The sequence below is a fragment of the Cydia splendana genome, chromosome 1, assembly GCF_910591565.1.
Source record: "Cydia splendana chromosome 1, ilCydSple1.2, whole genome shotgun sequence".
In the NCBI taxonomy this organism is placed as follows: domain Eukaryota; kingdom Metazoa; phylum Arthropoda; class Insecta; order Lepidoptera; family Tortricidae; genus Cydia; species Cydia splendana.
In genome coordinates, this window is record NC_085960.1 from 24019686 (window position 1) to 24034644 (window position 14959).

Sequence of the window (14959 nt, forward strand, 5' to 3'; positions counted from 1 at the left end):
TAGTTGATCTCTAAATCGTCTCAAGATCTTGTGATTATCTCGAAATCCGAATAGGCCTGTCTGAGTTCGACTATCTCTCGTAATCTGTTGACATAGAGTTGTTGTCAATCTTCCTTGTAACGGATGAATGTATTATCAAACTAAGTAGTTAGTAATTAGAAACTCACTCGTAGCAATGGGACCGCATCTCGCCTCCACTTTGAATGTGCAGAACTTGCTTATGTCGTCAAAATATAACCCAGAAGGGCATCTGTTCAAGTATGGATATCCGTCCACGCACTGCAATGAAAACACTGAATCAACAACTTAAAATCATCATACATAACATAAATTGTATACCTTACAATGATTATTCCAATTCCTTGGTTTATATAATTATCATGTACAGTCAAGATATTAAATATCGACACGGACATCGTGTCGAAAATATGTAATTCACGACAAATGTATGGGACATTACAGTGTGTCGTTGGCACTTTGGCCCGTATCTATATTTTAATTCCTTGACTGTACTCTGATTGAAATCTTACTTTCCCAAAAAATATTTAATAAAACTGGATCTAAAACTAACAGAATGTTATAAAACTGTGAAGCTACTTTAGGTACATTTTGATATCTTGCACCATCAATACTATTTTTACCAGTTTGTGTGATTTATTCACTCATTAGTTATTTAATTCGATTCTTTCTAAAACTTGTTAATGTAAATAAAATTACCCATAGATTTATAAGGCATAGATAGAGTGTTCGTACACACCAAGTGAAGCCATTTCAAGTGCGACGTCACGTCGCACTCGTGTCACCGTATTCGAACGGCTCTGGCAGTTCTCAAGGTCAAATCGGTTTGTGTACACCTCCCGTTTAAAAATCAAAAACACAGGAAAGATGGTTGTTTGTGCAGTGAATTGGTGTCACAACGCATCATATCATAAAAACAAACAGACTGACATTACACTTCACGCGTAAGTATCGAGTTTTATGTGATATTTTTACGTAATCGTAAATACAAAAATCCAAAGTTTCGTCAGCCGCCATTTCTTTTAAATATTGCCAGTGTAGTGAATATTTTTTCCTCAAAATGAGACATGACGTTTACATTCTAAAATGAATACGCTTAGTTGAAGTTCCTTGTATAATTGTATAAAAATTACATATTTTTAAATATTTCATTATTTTATTTCAATTTATGGATTATTTTTATTATTTTATGCACATTTTAAATAAATATTTTTTTTAAATTGTAAACTACAGAAATGCAAAAAATTCTTAAAAGGAACATAAAAATCTTTTGCTACAAAATCAAATCTACACACTTACAAAATGTTAACAACCAAATGTTAAGGATGTGGTTGAAATACCCCACTTTGAGGGAAATATCTATACACTGGCCACACGTTTTTGTATATATGTGTGTGTTGCTGAGCGTAAAACACGAGCCTCGCACGCACACATCGATCGTGTTTCGGCTTCACTTTTGACAGGTTAGCCGTATGGGGACTATCTGTCTATACGTTATTAGTTTAAGAATGTACCTACCTAAATATTTACTTGTGACTACGTAGTTCTTGTTTGCATAACTACCTACTAACCCCCTTATACATAAAACTTTACGGGCCTGCTTTAGTTAAATTATGTTGTATCCCTTTCTTACAAATAACATAAGTCAATATGACAGATAAAGATAAAATAATATTAGCTAATTGAGGCTTGTAGTGCGTTTATGAATAAGGGGTTAGTATTTTTTGTCTACTACACTAGTAAAAATCAATTGAGAACTATATAAATACATCAGGAAATCACTAAATTTCGCAATAAACAATACCTAACATCTACCAAAGCTAGTACTTAGGTATTTCGATTGTGTATTTGGATATTCTACGCCTAGCAATGCAATTTCATAGTGTCCTTCACTGGAACCCGTAAGCGGAAGCTTGCTCGCTTCCTGCAAACACACAAGGCGAAATGCAATAGCTTTGTCTTACTATCTAACACCTCCAACGATCCGATTTAATGACATTGCGACAGTCTTCGAGTTCATCAATCTGTTATCAATTGTTGACGTAGAGTCTAATAGAAGTCTCTGCCTATATTATGTTTTTAGTTTATTAAATGAAAGTGGACCCATAATTATACCTATTTGATGAACTAGAATGACATATTATAATGTGTAAAGACTGCACGTTAAAATCCGGCTATTCTAAAAGGGTCGATTGATGGACGGGAGTTCATTTAAAGATTGATATTACTCTACTTGCGATGTATTTATATATGTAATTAGATAATCAAATCAAACAATAAAAAGATAATCTGATCACAAAAATTAAAACAATATGTTGGTAATAAATAACTATAGTTGTTCCATAACTACTTTAGTTAAACATAATTTTCAGTCAAACAAATTTTCAAGCAAAAGCTGATAAATTGAGGTAAATAGTGTAGGATTTATGATGGAGGAGGATGGAGGATATATACCTACTGGAAAAAAAAACGCAACCAATTTAGTCAAATGATTAACTTCTGTCCGCGAGTAAGTACGTATAATGATGATTTCTGTGAAACTCTCCTGTCTAGGGATTGCAATCCGGTCCGGCGGATCCGGTAATCCGGCCGGATCCGGCACTTTTTAGGAGCTACCGGATCCGGTTGAAATCACCGGATCCGGGCCGGATCCGGGAAAATAGAAAAAAAGACCGCACGCAGCACCCACTGCGCGTTTTAAGTGAGATAAAAGCGACGGATAGAAGAAAGAAGTTAAACAGAATAAAGAACGAATGAAAAAATCCAAATTTAGTAAAATAAGAAGATATTTAATATGACGATGATTGAGAACAGAAGAGGATTTCCTCTTATTTCATGTTAGTGGCACGAATCGGCACGATACGACGATTACTTAAATAATTAGAAGTAAACATTAAAGGATGGAGATGCCATGGAAGGCATTTGTAACGACCGGTCTGGCCTAGTGAGTAGTGACCATTCAGTGACCCTGCCGATGGTCCTGGGTTTGAATACCGGTAAGGGCATTTATTTGTGTGATGAACACAGATATTTGTTCCTGAGTTATGAGTGTTTTCTACGTATATAAGCATGTATTTATCAATATACTATACGTATATACATCGTCGCCTAGTAGTACTACCTAGAGCTAGTTAGTACCCATATTACAAGCTTTGCTTGGTTTGGGGCTACGAGTAGGTCGATCTGTATAAAATTGTCCCCAAATATTTATTCATGAATTATTTATTTATTTGTGATTTAGGCTATAAAACTATTTTCACGGATAAAAAATGAAAGCAAGATAATATTGGAACGCATTTCATACAATTTTGGTTAAAAGTAAAATATCTTGTTACTAGAATGGATGTCAGCGTTACAAATAATTCCATCAAAGAACAGTTACGAAAACTTGTCCTTTCAAGGAGTTCCATTTCCCATCCCATAATTATCCCATTAACAGGCTTTGGAATCTAATCTAATTTATATTTTTATTGTAAACGTATAAATTTGAGCAGAACGTGAATGATATAATATAATAAAATTAATAAATGACTTAGATTTCATATTTTATTTTTAAATTGATATTGACTATGTGACACTTTTTAATACTTAGTTTTATTTTATTGTTAAAAAGTTATTTCTTGTTAACTTCAAATTGTTGTTTTATGAATACATTTGTAAAAATACCCTTTGTTTCTCATATAACGCATAAATCTTGAAAAATATGCCATTTAATTAACTTTAATATCCTTATACCTAACCGGATCCGGTCCGGCCGGATCCGGCCGGATTGAGGCCAAAATCCGGCCGGATCCGGCGGATTGAAAATCAATCCGGTTTGCAATCCCTACTCCTGTCCTATCCAGGAATTCAAACTAATTGCACTAAGCGCCACTTGCACCATCCCCCTAACCCGGGGTAAAGCGGTTAAACCGTTAACTCAGTGTGAAATTGTACTGGTAACCATGGTAACTCCAGGTTTAACCGGTTAACCCGGGGTTAGGGAAATGGTGCAAGAGGCGCTAAGCGGTTTAAGCGTAAAGAGGTTACAGACCGACGTAAGCTATCCTGAATTAGCTCTACAAGTACCTACGTGAATTAACATGCCTCCAAATTAATATAATAAATAATGTTGTATACTTGTTTCGAATTTCCAATGGAACCCTAATATCAAAATCATCAACGTTCGAGTTATTAAAAAAAAGCCTCATTCGATATTCTGGTTTTAAAAGTCGACTCACGTTATTATGACTAACCGCGGCGCACAAGTCCATTGAATAAACGAGTTTTAGGCAAATATAGAAGTTTGCATAATTTTATTTTGAATCGGGATTTCACGCATTTCGCTTGTATTTGAAAAATTTAATGAATTTATAAAGCTTCGTAGTTCATTTATCAAAAGCCGCAATAGGAAACTCTGTTATGTTGTGTGTTATTAAGAGGATAGTGGACGACCGTTTCCCCTTACAAACATAGTCCCCATTTTCCTCCCTGAACATTGGCATTATGGAAAATATTTTCACACAATTAGTTGTACCTATGTTAACCATAGCTAGGCCCCTTCGTTTGATTTTTTTCTATTTAAAAAAAGCGGTGGTGGCCGAGTGGATATGACGTCCGACTTTCAATCCAAAGGTCAAGGGTTCAAATCCTGGCTCGTACCAATGAGTTGTTTTACTGTCACGTTCTTCTTCGGTTGCCTAGTTTATAGTAAAATCCGCGTCTTTGCTTCAAAGAAAGCTAAGTTACTACAAGTCACTACAAGCGTCAGTCTACACCAGCGGTCGGCACAGGCGGCCCGCGGGCTGCATGCGCCCGCTAACCTCTTACTTGCGGCCTGCGAGCCTCCCTGGCTATTTTGTATGTAATATTGACAAACGACAATGTCTGATAAAGTCATAAATATTAACAATGTGGCCCTTGGCTGCTAAAAGGTTGCCGACCGCTGGTCTACACGAACGGACACCTGGAGTGGATTTACTCAAGGCGATTTTTCACGGATTACCTGGTCCGATCTCCGAGGGCTATCAATTTATGAACAACGTAAAAAAAGTCAAAATCGATTCTAGGTAACTTACTTGATAAAAACGTCTGCAGGTAGCTGGATCTGCGAAATTACCGTTGCCTGTCGTGCCTTCGGGGCAAACAAAGTCCTCCTTTTCTTTTTGTTGGCAGTTTACTGAAAAACAAAGTCCTTATTAATTTTAGGGATCTTTTTACCATTTTTTTATCACAATACGGCAACTAGCAGCAAAGTATTATTTATTAAATTAGTGCTCAGTTATGAATAAGTAGGTACATATACAGTTAGTTACGCTAGACCCGGAGTTTTTTTATGCCACAACGCATTTTCTGCCCGTCAACCTAAATTCTAGTAGGTACCTATGAACTTGATAGGAATATTAAAGTCCTCTGACATTCTTCCAGCGTTTTATAGTCGGGGTATGTCAGCACACTAATTTTTAAATTCATGAGTTCTGTATGCGTATTGCGCATATCAGTAAAATTATTTATAAACGCTGTAAAATATTTATTTTAACCAATATTCGTTCTTTTTACGAAGCACAGCACTTAACAGGAATTCACCAATGCAACAAAAATTATCCGCCCTCTCTGAGCTTATAATCCGATTGATTAAATATAGTTTCGATGGGAGTATCCGTTATGCGCTTTGACAGTTGCTATTACCTAGTGGAAGCCAACCGTGTTTGGACCAACTAGGAGGTCAATTCAAACTTATATTGTGACATCAAAATGATATCTAAATGATGTCCCGTCTCGCTCGCGCCAATAGGTGCATGTACGGACAAGTACGAGCGAATGTAGGCGCGACTAACATCATTTGAATATCATGTTGATTTCACAATGTAAATTTGAATTGGCCCCTAGATAATTTGTAGCGGACGGAGCTAGTCTCATTCCATTCCAGGCACCCCAAGAGATTCGTTTTACTTTGTCATGTTTCCAAAGCTGGTATTATAGTATTAGATATTGTAGTGAAATATTATATTTAAGTATAGGCTAATTTCAATACATATTACTGATAATGCTATACAACTTTTAAGTGGTTTCGCATGTACACCTAAGAAGTGAATTCCATTCTATGTGGGTGTGCACTTTTGTAGCTCGATGTAAGTATTTATTGAACCTATTTTCCAACATGATTGACATTAATATAACTCTATCATGCCAAATACCTAAATATAGGTCAGCAAGAGTAATAAATTGTGTTTTCTATCCCTTTATTTTGAAAAGAGACACACCAACTAAGATAATTCCAAACTAATCTTAATAGGTCAGCTTCTATCTCACACAACTAGGGTTGCCAGATGGTCGGGATTCGGCGGGATTCTCCCGATTTTTAGCATGTGTTCCCGATTCCCGACAAAGTGAAAATTGTCCCGAAAAACAGCTTCACGTTATAAAACAATAATTTCAAGTTCCGAACTGTGGTCGAGCGAGCGAGCTGACGTAGTGCCAATAATGTAAAAAATCGTTTGTGTTTAATACAATTACTTTAATTTGAATGTATTTTTTTTCCCGACTTAAGTCCCAAAATCCCGAAAAATTGATATTGTTTCCCGATAATAGCGCCTTTCGATCTGGCAACCCTACACACAACTCATGTCAATTCACAATTATTTAGTGAAAATTTTGCCCAATACTTTAGAAGGAAATTATTTTTAGATTAATATTGATTGACTCTGACACGATTTGTACGAGCACGACATATCTCCTCATGGTCATTGTAAAGAATTAGCCTTCTATTACTAAATCTTAACAAGCTACTATTAGTTTAGTCTTTTTCAAATAACCCAAAATTTGCATGGGTCGATTTTATCAAGATATATTTCCTTGAAATTGTCATGTATTAATTATTGGGTAATTATCACTAAAACCGGTAGTAATTTATGTTTAGAAATAATTTAAAAGTGGAATTCTACACCCGAGGACAGGGAATATTTCCACTATAGTATGCGATAATTTAAATTTTTTTTCATTCATCCAAGACACGACCAAATTGAGATAAAATCCAATGTCGCTCCGTCCGCTTCCGTCGCGTCGTTTTATATGGAATCACGTGATCACCGATCAGTCGTCATAGAAAATGACATGTCGGACGCCTCGGCCCGGGCACGGCCCGGTCTAGCGTGAGTCATCCTTAATAAGGAACATGTAAGATTTTTTGACATAATTTATAAAGAGCTACACAAAACTAGACAAAATCGTAATTTTGCGACAAAACAGAACTTTAAATGATCATTGTACGTCTGCCATCAGTTTTGGCATTGACATATACGCTCACGTCTACGTAACTTACTTTCTATGCATCTCGCTCGTACTCGCATATCAGTGCAAGCGAGATGTACAGAAAGTAAATTACGTAGACGTGAGCGTTATGTCAATGTCAAAACTGGTAGTAGACGTATAGGTATTGATTCAATATAGGTACCTATTGCATCAATAAATATGGTGCAACTTTCAACTAATGTGGCTAATTTACTTTTGTATTAAATTAATAGTTAAGTAGGTACATCACATCATAAATAGTAGAACAGGTCTGTAATGATAATGATTATTGATTTACATTAAAATCAAATATTAAACTACCCAAGTACCCAATGCGTAACACTAATTGCATTCTTTCTAAACAATAAACGTTCAACAGAGACAATTAAAAGCGAAAGTTAAGTTATGCAAATTGTTTTAGGTCTTAGCAATTAAAGATAGTAATTAGACTTCATGTAGAGATAGTAATTAGACTGTACTATCGCCTCCAGAATAAAAGTTATGTACCTACTACAAAGTACCAATAGCTCCTATTATATAGTGGAAGGATTTATGCCTACTCGTCATACTGATACCTACTTTACTTGTATAAAATAAATATCAATATCAGATATCACCTAACCATAATGTACGCATCCCACTGACCGCCTGCAGTCGGCCCGCACCGGAGCGCATTTTCAATTATTTTTTATATATTTTACGCCCGGTATTTCAAATATTTTTTTTAAATTGTAAACTACAGAAATGCAAAAAATTCTTAAAAGGAACATAAAAATCTTTTGCTACAAAATCAAATCTACACACTTACAAAATGTTAACAACCAAATGTTAAGGATGTGGTTGAAATACCCCACTTTGAGGGAAATATCTATACACTGGCCACACGTTTTTGTATATATGTGTGTGTTGCTGAGCGTAAAACACGAGCCTCGCACGCACACATCGATCGTGTTTCGGCTTCACTTTTGACAGGTTAGCCGTATGGGGACTATCTGTCTATACGTTATTAGTTTAAGCTTAGGAGCAGATCTGCTATGGAGCAGCACGATTTTAGTAACAAGAAAAACTGCATTCATACTCGTACATTTAATTTTTTTATGTAAAATGTATTGAAAAAAATAGTGGTCATTTCAAATAATTACTAAAATAAATTCATGAATATGAAAACAATGCATTTTATTCATTTCAGACATCATGTTTCATAGTAACATTTACTGCTTAAGACCTAGGTACACAATCGATATCCAAATAGACGTCCGGGTTCGATTCCCGAGCTGAGTACACATTTTTTTTAATGTATGAATGCAGTTTTTTTGTCGATCGTCGATCGTCGTATGTCTCATAGTTTCAGATTTTCCCATACTGACCGATCTAAATGGGCCATCCTGTATATTCAACACAAACATGAAATTATCATGATTGCTATACAAATGCCAATTTTTTGACAGGAGCAAGACTAGCAAGAGTCAAGAGATACTAAAAGTTATGTATGACGTGATGGAATCCGTCCGGAGCCGACCTCTTCCACGAGCAGCCACACACGACGACACAAATGTGAAACGCGCTCCGACTCCGCCCTTTCGGTGGGAATCGTACTTTTAAAGAATGTAGGTAGAGTAATATAAAATAATAGACACGAATAAATTAGGTTACATAATGTTAAATTAATAATGCTGTTAATCCTGTTTTATTATTCTCATGTATTTGAAACAGCGCAAGAACCGGTAATCCAGTGATATTTTAAATGTCAACCGTACATACATATACAAACTAACAGTTATTTATTCACTAAGTATTGTGAGCACCGGTCAGAGTATTGCGTTGCATTATCAAAAAAAAGGTATTAGGAATTATAATTTTTCCTATTTGACAAGCTTTTATTTAGTTTCACCTGACCGTTGTCTGCCTGTCTGTAATCAAATTTTGCAAGTTAAATTTGATCCACTTCCCGGTTTCCGATTGAGCTGAAGTTTTGCATGCATGTATAAATCGGATGACAATGCAATATTATGGTACCATCGAGCTGATCTGATGATGGAGACAGGAGGTGGCCATCTGTGATGAAACAACGCAACCTAATTGTGTTAGGGGTTTTTAGAATTGTCTCGATGAGTATTAGTTGTCTGTCGTAAGAAAAGTACAGTCAGCGATAAAAGCTTGTACCAAAAATGAATTTTTTGCTAAAAACTTATTCCGAATTATTAGTTTTATCGGAAGCGTTACAGTATGTTTTCTTGATCCAAACTGAGTAGGTATCAATAATACCTAAGCGAATAAAAACACAAATTAGGTCGTTACAGGATAACTTTGACATCTTAATACAATAGGTAAACAGATTCCAATAATCTATAAAATTAATTAAATTAACCCTCGGGTGGGCGCCGAGATCAGATTCAGAACTAAATACTGCGTGAAAACTTGAAAAAATAATTGTCCTAGAAATTAAACCACAATCGATTTAGATAATAATAACAACTTTAATGTAATATAATTTCAACTGTAGGTAACAAAATAAGTATGTGTTGAGTTATTTTCAGCAGTCGTCACGATCACGAGGTGAATTGTAGAGTTAATCTTTAATAGCGGTCTTGCAATTGTTTTACCTAAGTATTTAACATTAGTATTAATCGCAGAACCTAATAAAATTAACGAAAAATCATTACATAAATTAAATAGACAAACCCATCAACATGTAATTTTGATGATTATTGAGTGATGATATTTAAAATTATAGAGATAGACTTTATGTGAGGTACCTAAACGTTCAGTACCTAATTGAAACTTCGTAATTCACACTTAGCAGTGTCAATATCCTCGATTGCAAGCGACCACAAGCGTCAATGTCAAGTGAAAGATAGGACGTGTTCAACATACTACGAGGCACTCGTCGATTCACAATTTACCTATCTATGTCATACGCTACTTGTCCACTTTCTAAAACAAATATTAATAGAAACCAACCAGTCACAAAAGATGCAATTCTATGTTTAGAACAAATGTTATGTCACATTTACATCCGGCACTTTACAAATTTGCAGAATTCCACGTAAATAGCTTTCACTGTATTCCGGCATCATAGTTACGTTAACGATTTGATCACACGTTAATGTTACGTTAAATCCATTGCATAAGATTACGCATAACGAATAACACGCTGCTTATTGCCAATTCACATGAACCTGACGGTATTTAAAAATGGGGGTGATATAAAAATAATTTATGGAAATATTTCACTAACCGTTCACGAAAATAGTAAGTACAACTAATATTCGCATAATCGGCACGCCGGCCATGGCGATCCGCAGAGCGTTCCCTCCTTGTAGTCGCGACATAGCACCTTTCACCGTCGCGGGCGCACTGCGCGATGGCCGCTGCGCCTGGGCCCATCAGCCGTCTTAGCACCGGTCTGGGGGTCTGATCTCGATTGAAAATTTAAACTATTCTCTTTATTTCCCTTTCACTCTTTGGCGTCGAAACAACCGTGCGATCGAGACAGCAAGTCGTGTTAAGCATATTGAACAGCAGGCCCTGACCATCGCCCGCCGACCTCCGCAGACGGCTTTCTCTATAACCTCTCGTCTCTTGTCATTGCGGAAAAAATAGTCAGTCATTTTTGGTGTAATAAGCACAAGCTTCTTCAATTATAATATTGTACGTAGGTAGGTATTTAATAATGGGTTTCCTTATTGTTAGTTTACTTATAGGTCAGTAGTTTATTTCATAACTCTTATAATTTTTACCTGCGTTTTGTTACAAACAAAAGTATGTATTTATGTACTTAGATAATGTATAATGTAAGTATTAGGTATTATACATATATTTATTTATTTTAATCTTTATTGCACAATACATGAAGGTACAAATGGCGGACTTAATGCCTTAAGGCATTCTCTACCAGTCAACCAATGGGTCCAACCAGAAAGATTAAGTAGGTGCAGTGTCTTTAAAGCAGTTAAAGTAAATGAATTTGTAACCAAGACTATACATATATATTGAACCGCATATGTAAATAACCAACTATGGTAGAGTCACATTATTATTTAGGTAAGTACTTACTTCAAAAACAGTTCTTAGAAGTTTTATTGCAATATGTGATACCTGGTCAGACTGTACTACCTGCACCATTCCGTCCTAAATATGTCGCAAGGCACGTTCGAGGGATTGGAGTTTTAAACGGTTAGTACCTAACTTTGGCAATGTGTCTATAATTTGTCTATTAGTATTTCTACTGTGCCCAATAATGAGTGTTGCTATAACTGCTATAAGGACTTCTATGTACCTAATTACGACTGACCCAGCAATTGCAAGCTATCTACTTATCTAGTATCGTTGCTATCATTATTATACACCGTGTTTTTTTTTATTTCCGTTAATTTCAAGGGTGCATTCCTGAGCTTAAATCAAGTAACTTTCTCAAAGACACCGCTATTCTAATTAACTCCATTTCGGAGATAATCAATAAAATTTTTCCTATAACGCCTCTACAAGCGTGTACACTTGCCTTAGGGCCGGTTTACATATTGATTAGTGTTTAGAATGAGTTCATACATTTTCTACTAAACTTAAGTACAATCTCGGTCGATCGATGTTCGAAATGACATTGATATGTCACAGATTTCAATTGTTTAGTTGAATTAAATGTAATGCCCGTGTTACAACAACGCTATATGCTACAATTAATTACTTTTTAAACTTAAACTTTTTTTTAGAAAAAAACAAAAAAAAATTTTTTTTTTGAAAACTAACTATGCCATTTAGTTTTCTTAAACGTACTTAACCATACCCCGAAGTTAACGGAATTCAATAAAAACACGGTGTATACATACCATTTTCCGGGGCTACGCTACCTCTCCGCCGTTTATTTGTCATTGAATTTCTTCCATCTTCTTCTCAACTCATTTCAAAACATCTTTTAAATTATTGTGATGCCAAAACATGTTATCGGTGGGCCATGTTTTATGCAAACTTTTTTCAATTATATTTGTGTGATTAAGCAATGAACAACAAACGAAAAATGCATTTCCACAAATAAGTAGGTATACAATACCTATTAATAATACATAGGGTATTTGCGTTATACGTTTCTCAAAGCATTTCAATACTATAAGCCACACACGCCAAATATGCACAGACAGCATTTTGCGAGCCAAGCATCTACATCGCAACATCGACAAGCAACCTAAGAGGAATTTCTATTGAATCTCACCATGCATGCATGCCATTCCCTAGCCATACCTACTATACTCGACCAACCTCCGCCAATATCACAAACGTCTTTGGGGTACAATGAATTCTGAATATTTCTGGGCTGCATGCGGTAAGCAAAAATAAGAAGTAGGAAAATTTTCCGCTGTAGGTATATAGATAAAAAACCTGCTACGTGCGACCGGGACTTACGCATGGATGATTCTGTACCGCCAGACAATTTTTATAGGTAACGTTTTGATTTTTCTAATCGGAAGGTCGACTCGCGATTTTCTTATATTTTTGGTCATGCATCATATTAGACCAATATCGAATACCTATTAAGTATTTTTTTGTTTGAAAGAGTAAGCTTTCTAGTTGGTCCCATTGTAGCCAATTCAAGAACTGATAACGGACTTCAGGAAGATTGAGGAAAATACTCAGATTTTATAAGCATAGCTGATAGGTGTGCCTAAATACAAAGATTTTAGTATTGGAATGGCATTTTAAATTGTGTAATGGATGAAGTCTGTTCTATTTTTGTTAAAGGTTAGGTATTAGACTAAATACCCCTATAATGAAACGTAAACCACATTCCACAAATCCTGTAAAAGAAGTATTTAACATCATAAAATAAAATAAGAATTTAAATACTGACCACATTTAATCATAGGTAAGTAAGAGTCATAGAGCTGTTTAAGTTTGATGTTTCATTAATCGCTAACAGAAAATGCGCCAAACACCCATCCCTTATATTTAGGGATAAGTTCGATTTTTACCTCAATTTCTTTAAATTGAAGAAAAAAAACGGTTTTGTCTTGTTAATTATTTTGAAACCAATTGCAGTATCTTGATTAATTAAACACGTGAAAAACGTAAAAGACGAATACAAGGTACCTACATTAAACTTATAACGTGCAAATCGATAGAAATTTTGCAGGTATCAGTGAAATATCAAATAATATACTCCACATTTTCTCTTGAATGTTTCATGGTTGGTAGGTACCGTTTTGAATAAGGGTCCCGTTTGTCATCCTTAGGAACCCTAGAAAGGAGAAAGAAAATGAGAATAAAAACTTTCAATATATCGTCAGTACATCGCTTGGCACTTATAAGTTTCAGAGAAGTATTTAAGTACCTATATTTTGTTTACATTATTTATCTCTTTTCTAGAGTTTCTGCTTGAGAATTCTCGAGATATTGTTTTCATCCTCAAGCCTGATGGGAATTTGCTATACCCTGCCAAAGTTTATGTTACTTTGTAGTTACTAATTACCTACCTATGTATATTGTACATGAATGCAATGAATGCAAATGATCATGAATGATTGGCGTACAAAAGAGCATGTGAAAACTTTTACATTTTTTCATACTAAATAAAAATGTAGGTATGAAGATTTTTTTTATTCATTTCTGGTTTTTCTAGCGCCCTAATCTATGTTGATTGCTAAGTATTTGATACTGGATCGATAGGCATAAAAAAATGACGATTTAGTTTTTACGTAGGTAAGTCCTATTCCCGAGCGAGACTAAGCGAATTTAAAAATCTTTGAATGCAGTTGTTTCTTTTTAAAAATAAAAGAATGTTTCCTTTAAGTACAATGAGCTAACTTAAGGTTTTAAGGCCCTTTCCCTCCAGGGCCCATTCATTTTTTCCAACCTGCCGCCCTAACTAGCCAAGGTTACAATCGCTATCGCTTAGACAACGAAAAGCATTGTGTCTCTCTATCATTCTTCCATATTAGTGCGACAGCGACAGTTGCATTTCGATCGCTGCGTAGCGTAATCGATCGATGTTGGCTACGCGGGCTGTAGGTATAGAAATCTCAATTATTTTGCCGGCGAAGTCAACAACGACGTATGTTCTTAATGTTGAACTTTGCTCTCATTTCACATTTATGTTTTTGGTGAGATATAGGTAGTTGATTTCGTAACGACAATTAATTTCTATTACAAATTCGACAGGCGCTTAGAGTTTAAATAAGAACTCTGTTTTTTTTTTTTCAAATGGTAAATAAAATCACTGTGTCTTTATCTTAGGTTCGTAACCACGCAGTAACCCAGCTGGGTGGCAAATTACAACTTGCTAATAAATAACACTTACACTGCGTATGCTATCAAAATAGTTGCAGACTTTTCTTGGTCTAACTCACAGTCTAACTCTAGGTCTCTAGGTCATCTGGAAGACTGTCTGGAAGTGGGTTAGGTTTTTGATGTTAGGTGAGTAGGTCAGTCAGTTTCTGACAAACCGGTTGAGCTTACATTCATGAAATTTCGGGTTCTAGTTAGCCTTAAGGGTGCATAATAAATGAACCAAATTTGATTTGTTTATGTTAAATACGTACGTAGTGTACGTACGTTAATGAGTTACGTAGGAGTCAACGGCTCAATGGCTCTAAATGGTTCGTGTAATACAGATGTAACAAAAATAGTGGGGATCCTTTTAAAGGCATAATATATCGTGTTCTGATTTGGTTCTGACTTAGAG

The 14959-nt window shown here is 35.5% G+C and overlaps 1 protein-coding gene across 1 annotated transcript in view; it reads right to left on the reverse strand.

Moving 5' to 3' along the window:
* The window catches only part of LOC134792142 (chitin deacetylase 1), a 29597-nt gene extending 18928 nt beyond the window's left edge, over positions 1–10669 (reverse strand). Inside the window, exons 1-3 of the mRNA XM_063763363.1 lie at positions 10526–10669; positions 5076–5176; positions 168–279 (exon numbers count right to left, since the gene is read on the reverse strand). Coding sequence (XP_063619433.1) covers positions 168–279; positions 5076–5176; positions 10526–10619 — 307 coding nt within the window. The 5' untranslated portion in view covers positions 10620–10669. The remainder of the gene's footprint in view (positions 1–167; positions 280–5075; positions 5177–10525) is intronic.
* Between the last annotated feature and the right edge of the window lie 4290 nt (positions 10670–14959).